General features: G+C 37.7%; 1 protein-coding gene across 8 annotated transcripts in view; it reads right to left on the minus strand.

Moving 5' to 3' along the window:
* Nucleotides 1-10,258: 10,258 nt before the first annotated feature.
* LOC117210045 (myelin regulatory factor-like protein) overlaps nt 10,259-14,810 on the minus strand; it is a 68,508-nt gene continuing 63,956 nt past the window's right edge. For 7 of the 8 annotated variants that reach the window (XM_033452639.1, XM_033452635.1, XM_033452636.1 and 4 more), the window contains one exon: nt 10,259-14,734. In XM_033452639.1, the coding sequence (XP_033308530.1) occupies nt 14,660-14,734 (75 nt within the window). In that variant the 3' untranslated portion in view covers nt 10,259-14,659. The remainder of the gene's footprint in view (nt 14,735-14,810) is intronic. The other variant, XR_004488035.1, reaches the window with a different exon arrangement.

Raw genomic sequence — 14,810 nt, forward strand, 5'->3', positions numbered from 1 at the left:
TTTCCCCTTGGCATGCACACAATGCTTCAGAAACATCGAGCCTCTGCACCAATTTCAAAATCGAGATATCGATAAAATTTCTAGCCGAGTTTCTGATTTATGATCAGCCATAGGGCGTTCGTCTGTCCGCTTAAGCTCGTATATCGCCATCTCGTCAGTGACAAACAGTTTCTGTCGTGTTAAGTTAATTTAAGACGTTCTAGCGACGACGCGAGATTCTGCTCGTTACAAGAGACGAGTACCCATACTCGTTCCGGTTCTCGTTTTGGCACCGATTTCGCGTCCAACATTCGCTAGATTGTCACGCGAACGTCACGTGGACAGGCTCAATTTCGAGGACTTCCGTTCCGGAGTAATAATAATTGGAACGATGACGGCGTCGACAAGAACTGTTCACTCTTAAAGGGGTGTCCTGAATTAGAATGTTCTAAAACAGCGTCTTTTTGTGATTTTTTTTAGAAGGGAAAGGAAGAAACGAAGTTATTGAATTTTGAGGCATGGTTTTATATATATGCAACGAATACAAAGAAATTTTTTTTAAAGTAAAAAACAAAAATTACAACAGATTTCTAAGCCTATTTCATGGGTTGCAGTCTTTAATCGGCGGGAAAGATCCACCTCGTAATTCTTGACTGAAATAAAAACCATAAAAGGATTAAATTATTATGCATTTTTCTTCTGGGTGAACTAAAAAATTTCGTCGAAAAGTTTATTTGAATAATTGTTATAGCATCTTAAAGTTTATTTTTCTTTTTAAAACAACACATTTCTGTCTAAAGTAAGTGGTCCCTTGTTGGTTTTGCGCAAAAACGTTTTAATCGAATCAGGTTGCATTTTAATGGGCTCGTCGGACGCACGCAATTTTATTTCCTAATATCTTACGTTTTCTGCGAAATTAAGGTGATCGAATCTTTTCAATGGCATCGTACGTATTTTATAACGTTACGACAAACTATTGCTTCGACAGGTATTTCGACTTTAAAGACAAGGAAAGAGGCGAAGCGGTATCTTTGAGTTCACGTTGTCTTCGTCTTTCGTACGTTAAATTTGACAACTGAGTAATCGCAGTAGACGAACGGTGATAAAATGAAGAAAATAAAACAGTCATTTCGTTACAACTTAATTCTATGTTATAACTTTTATTTCCAATGTTACACACTTTTCAAAGTGGTCGCGACAGCTAACTGGTTAACAGTTCGTACTTTTTCGCAATTATCGAAACTCTTTATGAAAAAAACGCGTGGTTAATCTCCGACTATAAAACGAATCAGTGCGACTGTCGTCCCGAGAAGAAATGACAAAATGCTTGGTCGATGAGACGGGCTCTTCCGTCATCGTTTCGCTATACTTTCGTATTTACTTTCGTATCTGAATAGTTTAGCGCAACGTGTCCCCTTCGAACGTCTTCGAAGGCTATAAATACACGGACAGGTAAGCACGGCCAGAGTCAGTCGTTGATACAGAGAAATATTTTCTGGGAAAATGTCCACCGTAACCGAAGCAACCCCAGCGCGAAGGTTCTTCACTGACCTACGCAACAGATCACGCCCGTTCATTCAACGTGAATCACAGGTTCGAATTCTAAATACGCGGCCCACGTTCGCAGATGCGATACTATTGAAAAACCGAGAATTCTGACGCATCGCAGGTAAATTTAGTGCAACGTCCTCGATCGAAGGCGGAGGGGGCGGTGCGAGCGTACGCGAGCGATCCGTGTCGTTGCTAGCCGACTCGTAGCTTGTGTTTGTAGCTCGTCGTTATAAATGTCAGCGGTGACGTCGTCGTTCATTGATCACATCCAACCACCTACAAACGTAACTAATTCGTCGTCGTTGTTTCTTCGACGCCGGAGCTGATTCCTTTTACGGTTTCGCGGATCGGACGTCGGTCAGTTGGAACTCGCGAGCGACGTTACGCTAAAAGAAGAATGAGCGGAACGTAGCTCGGAACCGTGCGACCTTCCACTTTTGCGTACTGTCGGCGAATCTCACGTTGGGTGTTTGGAATTTCGGGTCGTTCGACAGATTCGTAGGGAAGTTGCAATTCGAGGATCGCTAAATTTTCACTGAAAACTGGCCGATGTTCGAACTGCTGGAACTTGACGAGAAGAAAAAAGATGGTCTACTCGGGTTCGTTTTAAAGAGCACAGAGTGTGCTTTCGCAGCTTCGAACTTAATTCTCCGGTTATAGCTTCGACACCGCGACGGTACAGTTTTCGTCTGCAAACGGCGAGAAAATATCGTAACTCGACTGTTTACTGTCTTCGTCTTGTTGTCTTAATTGTCGATTGTCTTTGTAAAGGGGAGATTCGTCGATTGCCTGGATTTGTCAATTTTGAGAAGAAGAGCGACTTTAGTTTCGTACTTCGTTTGAAGAGATCTTTGGCCTTTTAAAACGAGTCCAGACAGGCCGTTGCGCGATTTTCTTCGCGAGATCGCTACGAGTTGAATATGAACGATCGTTCGGTGAAAATTCAGCGATCCTTCGACTTTGTTGTGGCGAAGCGTAGGATTGAAATTTCATCGAATGGTATGCGCAGAGATAATATTTATCGGGTAGCTTCAACGTAAAATTCTTAGAATTGGCATGGAAATAACGCGATTCGCTAGTATGTACGCGCGATACCATTGCGTGGTTCTGATTATCAATGGCGATTCATCGAACAAATCACGGGATGTTTACGACGAAGGTCTGCTGTTAAGATGTGCTCGTCGACGCAGTAAAAATATTTGTCAGCACGTGAGAAAATATTTGGATCAAAGGTTATGAATAAATTCTGTTTTGCTTGCACGCCGGCCTCGATGTTGCAGGCAGATTCTCTTACTCGACCAATTAAAATAGCGTTTAATTCTCGCATCTCGCATTTCCTGTTAATTCCTCTTCCAGATATTATGTTCTGCATTAACATTCTACAATTTACATCTGAAATCCAATATTCTCCAATCTGTACGTACCGCTAACACGTCGCTCACATTCCGTATATCGCAAATTGTAGTATCGTGGACGGGGGATGTCGGGCGAATTATAAACAAGCGGTTGCGGAACACGAGGCTAAGACAAAAGACAAGGGTTTGCTAAGGGACATAAACGAATTAACATTCATTGTGAGTTGAGAAGTCAGAGAGTGGGAGTTGCGTTATCGAGAGAGCGTTGGATCCGTGCTGACGAGAGCTTTAAATTAATAATTATCTAGTTGTCTTAATTATAATACGTTATTGCGATTAGTTCACGTTAAACAACCATCGTTTCCTGTTTAATCAACATCTGTTGTCTAATCCATTTATTGTAAGTAAACTAATCGTAGTATTGATCCTACAGTATGTTCGCCACTTTGCCTATAAATTAATTCGTAATTAACGGCCTTGTCGGTCTACGAATGTTCGAGCCAAGCACTGGTTCTAATTTTCTTGGTTAATTGTACGGCATAAATATTGCAGCAGTTTATAAAAGATTAGAAACGATTTAATTGAACCGAGGCGGTGCAGCGTGTCTGACATATGATGGACGCTTTCACTTGGGCTCAGACGTGCATATTCTCGGAATAAATCTCAGGAAAGTTAGTATCGGCGATCTAAGTATTAAATATTTACACTGTTGATATTTGCAGTTCTAATTTTTCCATTGAATATAACGCAGATAAGAATGTTTCGTACTTGATATATAGACGCGGGATTTATGCGATTGTCCGAGTCTGATTTATGGCAGATAATTCCACTTTCTGCGCACGGATTTGCACGTACGTTTGGATAGGGTACAATTATGAGACAGGTGCTTCGTTACAACAGAATGACGAAACTTGCGTCTACGAATGTACGTGCATACGTTGCGTCTCGTAGACACATTGTGCAGATCTCAGAAAGATATTTATACAGCTTCGAATATATTAGCTTGTCCGGAAAGTGTCTTTATTTCGCAAACCTGTTTTTTACAACAATGTACAACAAGTCTGTCGCGGTGTTTATCTCGACAGAAGAAAATGGATCGTACGTAATTCGACAAAATATTATGAAACAAGAAACGTCTATTATTTCCTCATAAAACGACAAAAGCTTTTTGTACAAGCTAATAATAACGTTACACGTAATGTGTATCGATAAATGAAATATATTTCGACACTTTCTATTTCAACAACGCCTCGCTTGTACGTTTTACGCCTTCTATTTAATCGAAATTGTCTTAAGATGAAAATTAGAAAATTACAAGCGCGCGCGATCTGTCGTCGACGCATTTGAAGTTTCTTCGACAAAGGTAGCACGTGTGTGATAGATACACGTGTCCGATAGAGCACTGGAATTATCTACGTGAGCATGCTGCACACGATAGCGTCGCGTAGGAGACACAAGAAATCACTAAATTAACTGATCGAACGTCTCGTAAGTTAACAAATTCGCACTTTTAGATATGACAGTAACATTTATTGTACGAATCCAACAGAGTAACGGTGCAGAGTGTTATAACAGAGTGTGTACGGTTGAGAATCTTGCGACAGAGTGCGTCGAGTGCTGATTTTGGGTAGGTTTGTATGTTTCGGTAGGTTTGAGCCCTGTGGAGGAGTCGTCACCGGACGTCAGTCACAGGTGGCTATCCTGTTACTGTCTTCTCGGCTTGGGACTCGATGACTGTGGCCTGCAGGAGGTTTGTCAAGCGTGGTTATCCTATTATTGTTTTATGGCCCTGTGACAATAGCCTTGCGATGCTGTTTTTACGAGAAAACCTTCTAAAGTTTTCCTTCTTATTATTATTTAATTTGCACTTTACAATTTGTCCAGCTGGACATCTGGTAAATGACTTCCAAAGTGTATCCTAAACCATGTGAAAATAAATCAGCAGAGTTGAATCAAGAAATCTTGCATGAAAAACAATCTTGAAAGATTGAAGCGAGTAAGAAGTAGTATTTCAAGCAAATAATGAGAAAGCTCGACAAATCTAGAGGATTTGGAGATCTTAAAAAAGAAATGTACAAAAGACCATAAACTTTGTGTTATTCTTCGATTCGAATTAAAGAAGAAACCCGAAAATAACAGGAAGAAGCCTCGAGAGAAGCTTGAGCGAGTGGTCGTTGGTGTTTCGATAAAACTATACGATACGACAAGCGCCAAGAGGAATCCCGCGACGATGAACTACGCGAAAATCACGCGCCACGTCCTTCCGTGCTCATAAAAAAGCTTCTAAAATTAATTTTAAGGAATTTGACACGGCACGGCGCTTTATCGAACTTCTCGCCGGCGACCTTCACGATGGCGATGCTCCTGCACGTTCCTCTCGTCGTTCATCGTCTGACTCGCGCTGTCGCGAACTGAGAAAGTGGAAATAATAAGCGAAAACGTTCGGAACGCGAAGTTAATGTAACGTAACCAGGCGGGATCGGAGCTGGAGCACGTGTAGGATATAAATAATTCAAAAATGTGGTCGTGTCGCTCGTGCAATGTTCCACTGTTCCTGAACGGAGGTACGGCGGTGTCTTTGTCAGCGCGGAAATTTCTACCTTCCGATTCGTCGTTCAACCAGACGACAAACTCGTCTAGAAAATTCCTTTTCCGCTTTGTAGATAAGTTTCGGTATCGCAAAATGCTACGGCATTTGTGTCGTTTCTCGCGTTTCGTACGCTAAACTTTTCTCCAATTAAAGCTCGAATGTATAGACTTTCCAATTGGTTGTTTACAGATGTAGATATTTTGGTATTTCTTTTTGTGTTTTTTTTTTGGGTCTGTACGTGTGTGCGTGTCAGCTTAAAGAAATAGAATTGACCTTGAAATGTTTGAAACGCCTTCGCTTCCGGACCGGACTCACGCGCCACGTGACGTACCATTAAAAAGCGTTTAATTTTACCTGACGAATTTTTCTCCACCTTCTGTCGTCTCAGCTCTTCCGATTACGGAGAAACCTAGAAACGATATCGATATCGATATTTAATTAAATCCGATCTTCTTTTTTTTTTGTATATCTCTTTACTAGAAGAAAAGCTAGAAGAAGAAGAGAGGTTTATCATGTTTTTAGAAAAGCTTATATTTACCATATAATGTTATATTATTATACTAACACGTACATAACGACGCGTACGACGATACGATATTTATCCTGGCGGTAATTTTCGAGCCACCGTGACGATCGTAGAATTAAAAGCGACGTCGTAAAAACTGGGCTGTCGCGGCTGTAGTTCGCAATTATCGCGAGTTTACAATTTTACAATTAGAGTGGCGCGTGAGACATTCTGAACAGGTAATTCTCGAATTTGTCACAGTTCGAGGTTTCCGACGCTCGCAGCACTCGAATGTTTCTCGCCGCGTTCCTTATTCTTTGGTTTCTTCTTAATTTCGCGAACTGCGCAGCAAATTCGACAGCAGCTGGCAACCACCACCGAATCCCGAAGTAATTAGGCGAATCAGCGTCAACGTGCTTACATAATCGCTGTAGATTCGAGTCGTAAAACGTTGCGAGACGACACCCTCTGCCACCTCGAACGACCAATACACGAACACGCGGACGACAATCTCAATTGCACCGAATTGCTTCGCAACAAGAAGAGGAGGCAGTCGTTATAAATAAATTTGAGGCAGCTCGGTGCGTCTCGTAGAAAAATCTCGACCGTCTATTCGCGAAAGAAGCACAGAGTTTCTAGCGTTTTTCGCGTGGTTCCTCGTGCTCGATCCTGATTATTTATAGGTGGTAGAATTTGCATCGGAAAAGGCAAATAACGATATCGTCGATCTTACGTCGATAATAATATTTTCTAATATTCTAATCTTAATTCTCAAATATTCTCAATCGTTAGACGATAACGTTTGACGAACGTCTGACGAAGCGATAATCAGAAAATTGGTAATCGGAACAAGAAACAACTTTTAATGATTTACGAAGATGCGAATAAACTGGATAACATTAGGACGTTTTCATAACGAGATGAATAGCAACGATCGACGTAAGTTTGTCGAAATAGCGAACGAAGTAAGTTTATTGAGAATTATTCAAAGTATATATGTTTATGCTGGACGTTTTATTTTGAAATTAGAGAAGGAACAGTGAAATTAACGAAATACGAGGAATATGGTTTATTTTTCGTAAGAGAAATTCGAGCAACCTCGGACGATAAAAAGGGGAAGTTATGCGAGCCATCTGGAGAAGGTCGAGTGCTGGCGCCTAACCAAGGTCACGGATAGAGGAATTTACGACCTTTCGAGTGTTCGACGAACCCTCTTTTGTGCCTCCGCTTCGAATACCTTTCACAGATTTCACCTGCCTGCTATTATATAAAATGTTCCATTGTTGATTGTAAACAGAAGTTGGTACCTAGAACTTTAATGAATAGAAAGCCTCATTCATGGCTCGATTTAAAGAAAACATTTTGGCTTTGTGTGGCTCGTTAAGCGTTTCGCTCTGCTATTATTATTTTGTTCACAGCAGATACGAGTTTACACACTTACGCTTACGTAAATAAATAATTCGTCGTTCGAAGGATTTATTTATAAAACGGCAGGTTTTATTCTATTTATCGAAGGAACATCCGCCGGTGAAGTAAATCGTTCTTTTTTCCTCTTCTGTTTTTTGAGATAGAAATATTGATTTATTTATAAAGTAGCAGATTTTAATCTGTTCGTCGAAGGAATAATTTATCTCGATGGAAGATATCAATCTTTTAACATTTAATACATCTCGATTTAATATATCGATTTCTAAAGTACATAACACATTTTGTCCTATTAAAAATGTATTTTATCGCTATCCAAATGTATAGTTTATTTGACATGTATATAATCATTTTAACTTCTTCAAATTTACGAAATAATTTTTTTCGTAAACGATTTCCCCTATCCACGAATTACTCGAAAATGAAGTTACGTATTTCCTCTTATTGTGCCTTTCTGTATCTTTGCCCGGTAAACATCAACAAGATATACATTGTACACTTTTGTCTCTCCTTATTTGTATAAAACAATACATTATAAAATAGCCTACCTACCGAAAAAAAAAAAAAAAATAAATTGCATCCCACAAGTTTGTCCGAAAATGAAACATTCCGAGTTACATATTTCATCTTATCGCGTGTCGCTACTTCTTCATTAGTCACGGTAAACGTTTCAATTTCTCCGAGAAACTGTGAAACGATGAGCCAGTTCATTCTACGATGATGGTTCTATGCATTTGGACGGAAATATTCGCACAAATTGGACACGGAATGGTCGCCTTCTATTTTGAATGAGTAAGTGGCACCGATCCAGGTGAGAGCTAATCGTTAATCGCGAATACCATTCGTGACTAATGCAACCATCACTGCCAAATCCCTCTCTCTCTCTCTCTCTCTCTCTCTCTCTCCATACATTTATATATATCAAATAGCCGGTAGCTAACGCTTGAAAATGGTCGTATCTCGATGGACGCGTGTCGTTGACACTGTGTTTAGCGTCTCGACGTTATTGTTTCGAATTCCTCGAGTTGCTGCCCGCTGGCATGCACCGTCCTCTTGGTGGGTGTAAATTTCTATGCAGCGTGACGAGTCGTTCAATCTTCAAGTTGCAATTTCACGCACGATGCTCGCACGTGTCGTTCTGTCGCAAGACGAGCGTATCGTAGGTAGAGCTGAAGCTTTGCGCACAGTGTTCGCGAGACGCGTTTAATTACGCTGAAATAGCAGCTGTGACGGTGATTACAGAAGGAAACGTGGATCTTTGGTCGATTTTTCAATTTTCAGATTCCCCTTCATTTTATCTTGAAGTTTCCGAGCGTTGAGTTATCGAACCGTGGAACTTCTACGAATGATCGACACGAGTCTCGAGTCTCTCAGCTTTGAAACTCGAATCTTCGAGCTGTCGATTGTTAAAATCTCAATCTTTCGATCTTTCAATTCTCTTTTCCATCCTTAAAGTTTCTTCGAATTTTTGTTATTTACTTCGTTGCAACGATGTTTGGAGCATCGAGCCGCTGGTCTGCCCAGGAACCCGCGATCCTTCGTTTCTGCGAATTTTCGAACTATCGATCCTTTGATCCTACGAGTCGTCAAATTCTAAGCTTTCGAGTGTCCGCTTGCTGGACCCTGCGAGCCAAGCGACAAGACGCTCAGCCGATTCGAATACGACCGGAAATCAAGCGAAACAACTTGTCAAATTTGTCGATATTTTCGAACTGGATTTATAGGTTTGTCAAAGTAGATGTATCCGTAGAATTTGATACAGCAAGAATAGCAGGGGACGGTTTACGATAAAAGCGACTGAAAGAAGACACGTTTCGACGTTGATGACAAGACGTCGACGAAAATATCGACGATGCGTCGAACAGGGACCGGACTTGTCGAAATAACAGACGAGTCGTGGCGGTAGCTGAAAGACAGGCGGACGTCGAGCAGACGCGGAAACCGCGACGATGGCTGTATGCTATTTAGGGACCGCGAACGATATTTTCGCTCTTCCACGTCACGTTTTTGGCTTCCACGAGATGCTTGATCGACGATCTTTCGTACCGTGGCTTTTCATTGACCGACTTTGCATTTACTGTGGCGGATATCCGTTCCTCGAGATAAATAAATAACGTGTTTCCAGATAGAACAGAGTGTTCTGTGAATGGAAACTTCTGCCGTACGATGGTTTCTCGAAACTCGCGTAAAACTTCAGAATCAATGAAACATTAAGGCCACACAAGAATATTTTTACGAATATCTCGTGAACATTTCTGTTTCCGATTCAAGAATAATTTGAACAATTCTGAAAAATGTCCGATAAGTTGTACGATATCGAATTCGTGCGATGGAGAATTTTTTCTTAAGTAAATCGACGTTGCCTTGCTATCGATCGATGTTAAATTCAAAGAATCGTAGAAAAATTACAATTGCGATCGAAGTACGCGAGTCCAATCTGTTTCGTGCCATGACGTCCGACTACGATGTCTTAGTCCACTTATCTAAACGCCGAGACTCGTTCCATTTGTTTAAAGACGAGAAGAAACGCGGGGCTATTCCACTTTTACGATCCGCGGAACATTCTGCCGAACTCGTCTGACCACGATTCTTATTCTACTTAATAGCTCAAGGTCGGATACGGTTCCTATTCTACTAGCCTGATCGAAATCAACGGGAACTCCGCTTTTTTATTTATCTCTCTTTTAGCGAGGTTTAATTTACAGTTGCAAGAAAATTATTAGAACGTCGGTGCGGGTATTCTTTTCGATTATTTGATCGATCGATCAGATTATGATTAATTTAAACGTAGCACGCAAATCGAGACGAATAGTTAATTCTGTTTTACGCAGTGAAAGATGAAAGCAAGGTTTCTGGAGCAATATCTTTATTTTCCTGCGAATACAGTTTCGTTACGTGTATGTATATATTTATATGTATATATATATATATGTATATTTGGCTTAACAATACGTTCATAAATACGTGAATATAACATTTACATGCGTTTCCCATCTTTTGCTTTTTAGTCTGTTCAAATATACATAAATAGCGCTATTCGATGCTCGACGAGCGACGATATAAATCGTCTGATTGATCAAATAAAAGATGCGTCTGATATTAATAAAAAAAGAGAAACGTTAGAACAGAGTATAATGAGACTAGCGAGTCAATCGTTCAATTGCATTTATTCATTGATCACGTTCAAAGTATCCTCTCTTTCCTTTTCTTTTCTTCTTTCTTTTCTTTTTTTTTTTTTTTTTTTAATATATCTCGTTCAAATTGCACATTAATTATAATTAGGATTAATTTCACTCGATATCTCGAGTTTTAACAACTATGCTTTCGCCATTTTCAGAGATCACCGAAAAGAAATAAATAAAACAAAAGCGTTCAACAAAGAAACCTTTCGCCATCGTTAAAAATTCGTCGAAGAAGAGATTCTAAAATTAATATCCAGTTTATCGTAGATTCGATTTTACCAGGTAATTTCCATAAATATAGATACCAATATATTTAAATATTGTAAATTAACTTATCAATTATACGGATCGATCGGATGATACGACGCGTACAATATCACTGGAAAATTACATGTCTCCGTGTAATTCGTCTTTTTCCATCGACAGCATTACAATTACGTATAATTACATATTACGATCTCTAATTCGCTCGAAGACGAACGTCTTTCAGAACGTTCTTTTACCGCAAGTAGTACACGTACCATCGCTATACGCTAGAAACTATATGTACAAATCCTACTGACGATTACTTAGGGCTTACGAGATTATGCTACTTATATTAAAAGAGAAATTCTTTCTTTACGAAATATGTACTTATCGTTATAGACGTTCTATCTTATTGCGAAATTTTTGCCTTGCTTCCAACACTATGACACTTCTGCGATCACTTTGTCTATTTTCGTTTTAGTTAGAAAAAACAAACAAAAGGAAAAGAATCAACCCTCCTGCGGAGTCATGAAAAATGAACTAAAATTTGTATACGTAGATCCTTCTCTTCCCTTTTTCTTCCTTTTTTGCTTCTTTCAGATACCTGTCGGTATGATACATGGAAATATAAAACAATAACAAGTTCTGATACATTATAGCGATACAATAAACGATAACGAACGTAAAAGCAACAATAAAGCGTTACAAATGATAAATGAAAAATATACAAATGTCGATTGTTCGTAGAATCCTCCAAGGAAATAATACATCAAATATTCTCTCTCATTCGATCCTTATACAAGACCTACTCGTCTTTTTTTTTTTTCTTTTTTCAGTAGATTTTGTATAAAATGAACATTTACGAACAATTATACACGGAATATCAATATTACTGTGATATCATATGCACACGCATATTTATATTAAATATATATTATATATATATATATATTAGGCAATATAATATTAATAGTCAAAACACGATTCATCCTTTGTTATTCTTGACAAATCTTTTCACATGTTTGTAATCATTTTATCGAACCAGAAAGGTATACATAAATAAAAAGAAATCAGAAGATGAAACTGCGGATGAAATAAAGTATCGAGAATGCGATAATACTATGGAAACTATCGTCGAATAAATTTGAATTGAACGGTCGAATTTTCTTACATGACTATATCTACTTTACTTTCTAATGAACATTTCTAATGTTTCAGTGTGTGTTATACGTTGCGTGTATATCTGCGTTTATACGTATAATTATTATTATCACGCGTATCATTACGTATAATTACTGTACAACAGCGTCGTCTTCTTTTTACACGATTCACGTACATGAAAAATTGATACGCGCTAACCGTAAGCTCGTGCGTGTGAGCTTATATTCTCTGTAAAAATATATATATATATATGTATATATGTATATATTATATACGTGGATATTTGTCAATATTCGCTTAAAACATACAATAAAATGTCTCCGCGTAAGGAAAACGTATGGACGGCAGAAGTGGCGCGTTTCGATCGCATATACACGAGAGATAAATACAAAATTAGAAGAGTGGAATAACGCGTGAGAGAAATTGGATTTTGTCTCAGAGAGATACAAATGAAATTACGATAAATTATGTTAATCATATTACAACGACGATGTGTTAATTTGTACGTACACAACTGGCCGAAAGCTTGGAATCTTTGCACGATCTCGTTGAATGTATGCGTTCAACAATATATCAACTTGCTTTAGAAAATTCTTTAGTCGAGGTTCTCAAGAGGTTTGATCAATGTTCTTAGTCAATCTATTTAATTCGAATCACATCGAATTAATAACAGTGTCAACAAGAGGTTTGATGTAATAGAGCTTGAACTAACTGGATTGAAATTTCTGGCCAGTAGTGTATATATGCAGGGTACTAAAAAATGTAGCAGTCGAGCAAGCAGCATACATTTGATCAAAAGTTATCGAAAGAAATAAAAATATCTGAATAAAAAGGAGCACAAAATTATTCGCTTGATGGTCAGAAAATAGTTTTAACTACGAATGTTACTCTGATGGAGTAACAGACTTAACTAGGTCAATGTTTAAAACATCTAAAGCGAGCTGTTACGACTGTTCGCTTATTACAAAATCAAATAAAATAAGCTAGTACAACTAGTGTTACATAATTGTAGACAAACATATGATGTCACTCGGCAATAGTAAATAAAAGGATGTCGTTGTAGTTTTACAAGCATAGAGTGCCAATAAATCTCTGCTATTATGTTAGAAGATAAAACTTATTAAAATAGTAGTTTAAAAAATAGTACAACTTTGAAACTTTGTATTCCTGCAGCTATTTGCTTATTAAGATGTTTTGCTTGTTTCGATGCCTTTAAGATTTGACTGCAACGTCTTTTAACATCCTGCATGTCAATAGATAATTATTTCTTCCTCTTGTTTTAAGATGTTTAAAAGTAAAGTAACTAATTATAGGATAGCACTTGGAATCTCATGAATGCAAAGATATAACTTGAATTTAATTACAGATACGTAACGATGATAGTAGTCTTATTAGGTATTATAATTAGCAACAATAATAGTGATATCAATAATAATGATTCGATGTGAATAGTGGCGATCTACTCGCATGAAACGAATAAAGATTGCTTAGAGAGTAGGTGCAAATAAAGTGTATGCAACTAATTCTACCATACGAAATGGACAATTATCATACAAATACCTTTTTTAGGAACTTGAAATTCTATGATAACGCGCCTCGTGAATGTTTATCGTATCCAAATGAAATTTAAGATCGTGCAACATCAAGATCTTAAGAAGAAAGTTAATAAAGAATGACCGATATTGCTTTGTACACTTTTAATAAATAGACATTTTTGATAAATTATTCACGTTTAGTTGAAGGTCTTCCTAGTTTCTGTCCCATTGAAAAGTCCATTTTACTTTTTAAAGAATATATTGTTGGCTATTTTTCTACGTGATACGTTTTGTCTTTAGATAGTGAATGTGTAGATCGACAATGAATGAAAATATATAGGCTGTACATAGAATATAATCGATAAATTAAACCAAAGATATGATTTGACTGGAACATCGATCGTTAGATTTTTTTCTCTTAATGTAGTGCGAATATTCCTTCGATAATAATAATAGTAGTAACAATAATAATAATAATAATAATAATAGTAATAATATTGATAATATTCTGTACATGAGTATAAATAACGTAAAAATGATTGGAACGATAAGTTACGATCCTTGATTGTAGTTGATGGGTGTGATTTTGAAATCATTCTGATTTAAAAAGAGATAATAGGTATATATGTATTGATACAAGTTGAAAAATTTCATCTTTAACGTTAAATTTAATTCATTTTGTACAATATTTTACACTTAATAACGTTATTTTCGCTACAGCTTTTCATGTTTTCTACAACAAGAAAAATAATAAAATCTTTGAATTACCACCCATCAACTAATGAATTCTTTATACCCTCAATGTCTTTAACGCAAAGGAGCACGTATAATTTCCTAACCGATGAAATGGAAATTCTAAGTCCTACTACATTACATCTAGTTTGAGTTTGTAAGATCTATCCGTTCCTATTGATCATCATAGTCTTCATCCTACATAGTATATCGTAATAACATATAAAATACAGTTACAGAGTTATTTGACGATATGTATATTATAGATATATTACCAAACACATTGTATATAATTTCATAGTTGGAGAAAATGGAGACGGAATATGTCACGAAGGCACAAGAAGGTCCTGACTGCATAGATGTTCAACGGATAGAATATTTTTCCGTTAAGAAAGCAATCATTCGTCGCAATCTCGATAAAAGTGCAACGTGTACTCCGAGTAATCGACACCGTGTTTATTCTTGCAGATATTCTGTAACAGAGAAATCGAAAGAAGAGAGAAATTATAATATTTATGAACATTTTGAGAGAAAACAAATTTAATTTGA

This window comes from Bombus bifarius, unplaced genomic scaffold (assembly GCF_011952205.1).
Source record: "Bombus bifarius isolate JDL3187 unplaced genomic scaffold, Bbif_JDL3187 scf7180000008199, whole genome shotgun sequence".
NCBI classification, from domain to species: domain Eukaryota; kingdom Metazoa; phylum Arthropoda; class Insecta; order Hymenoptera; family Apidae; genus Bombus; species Bombus bifarius.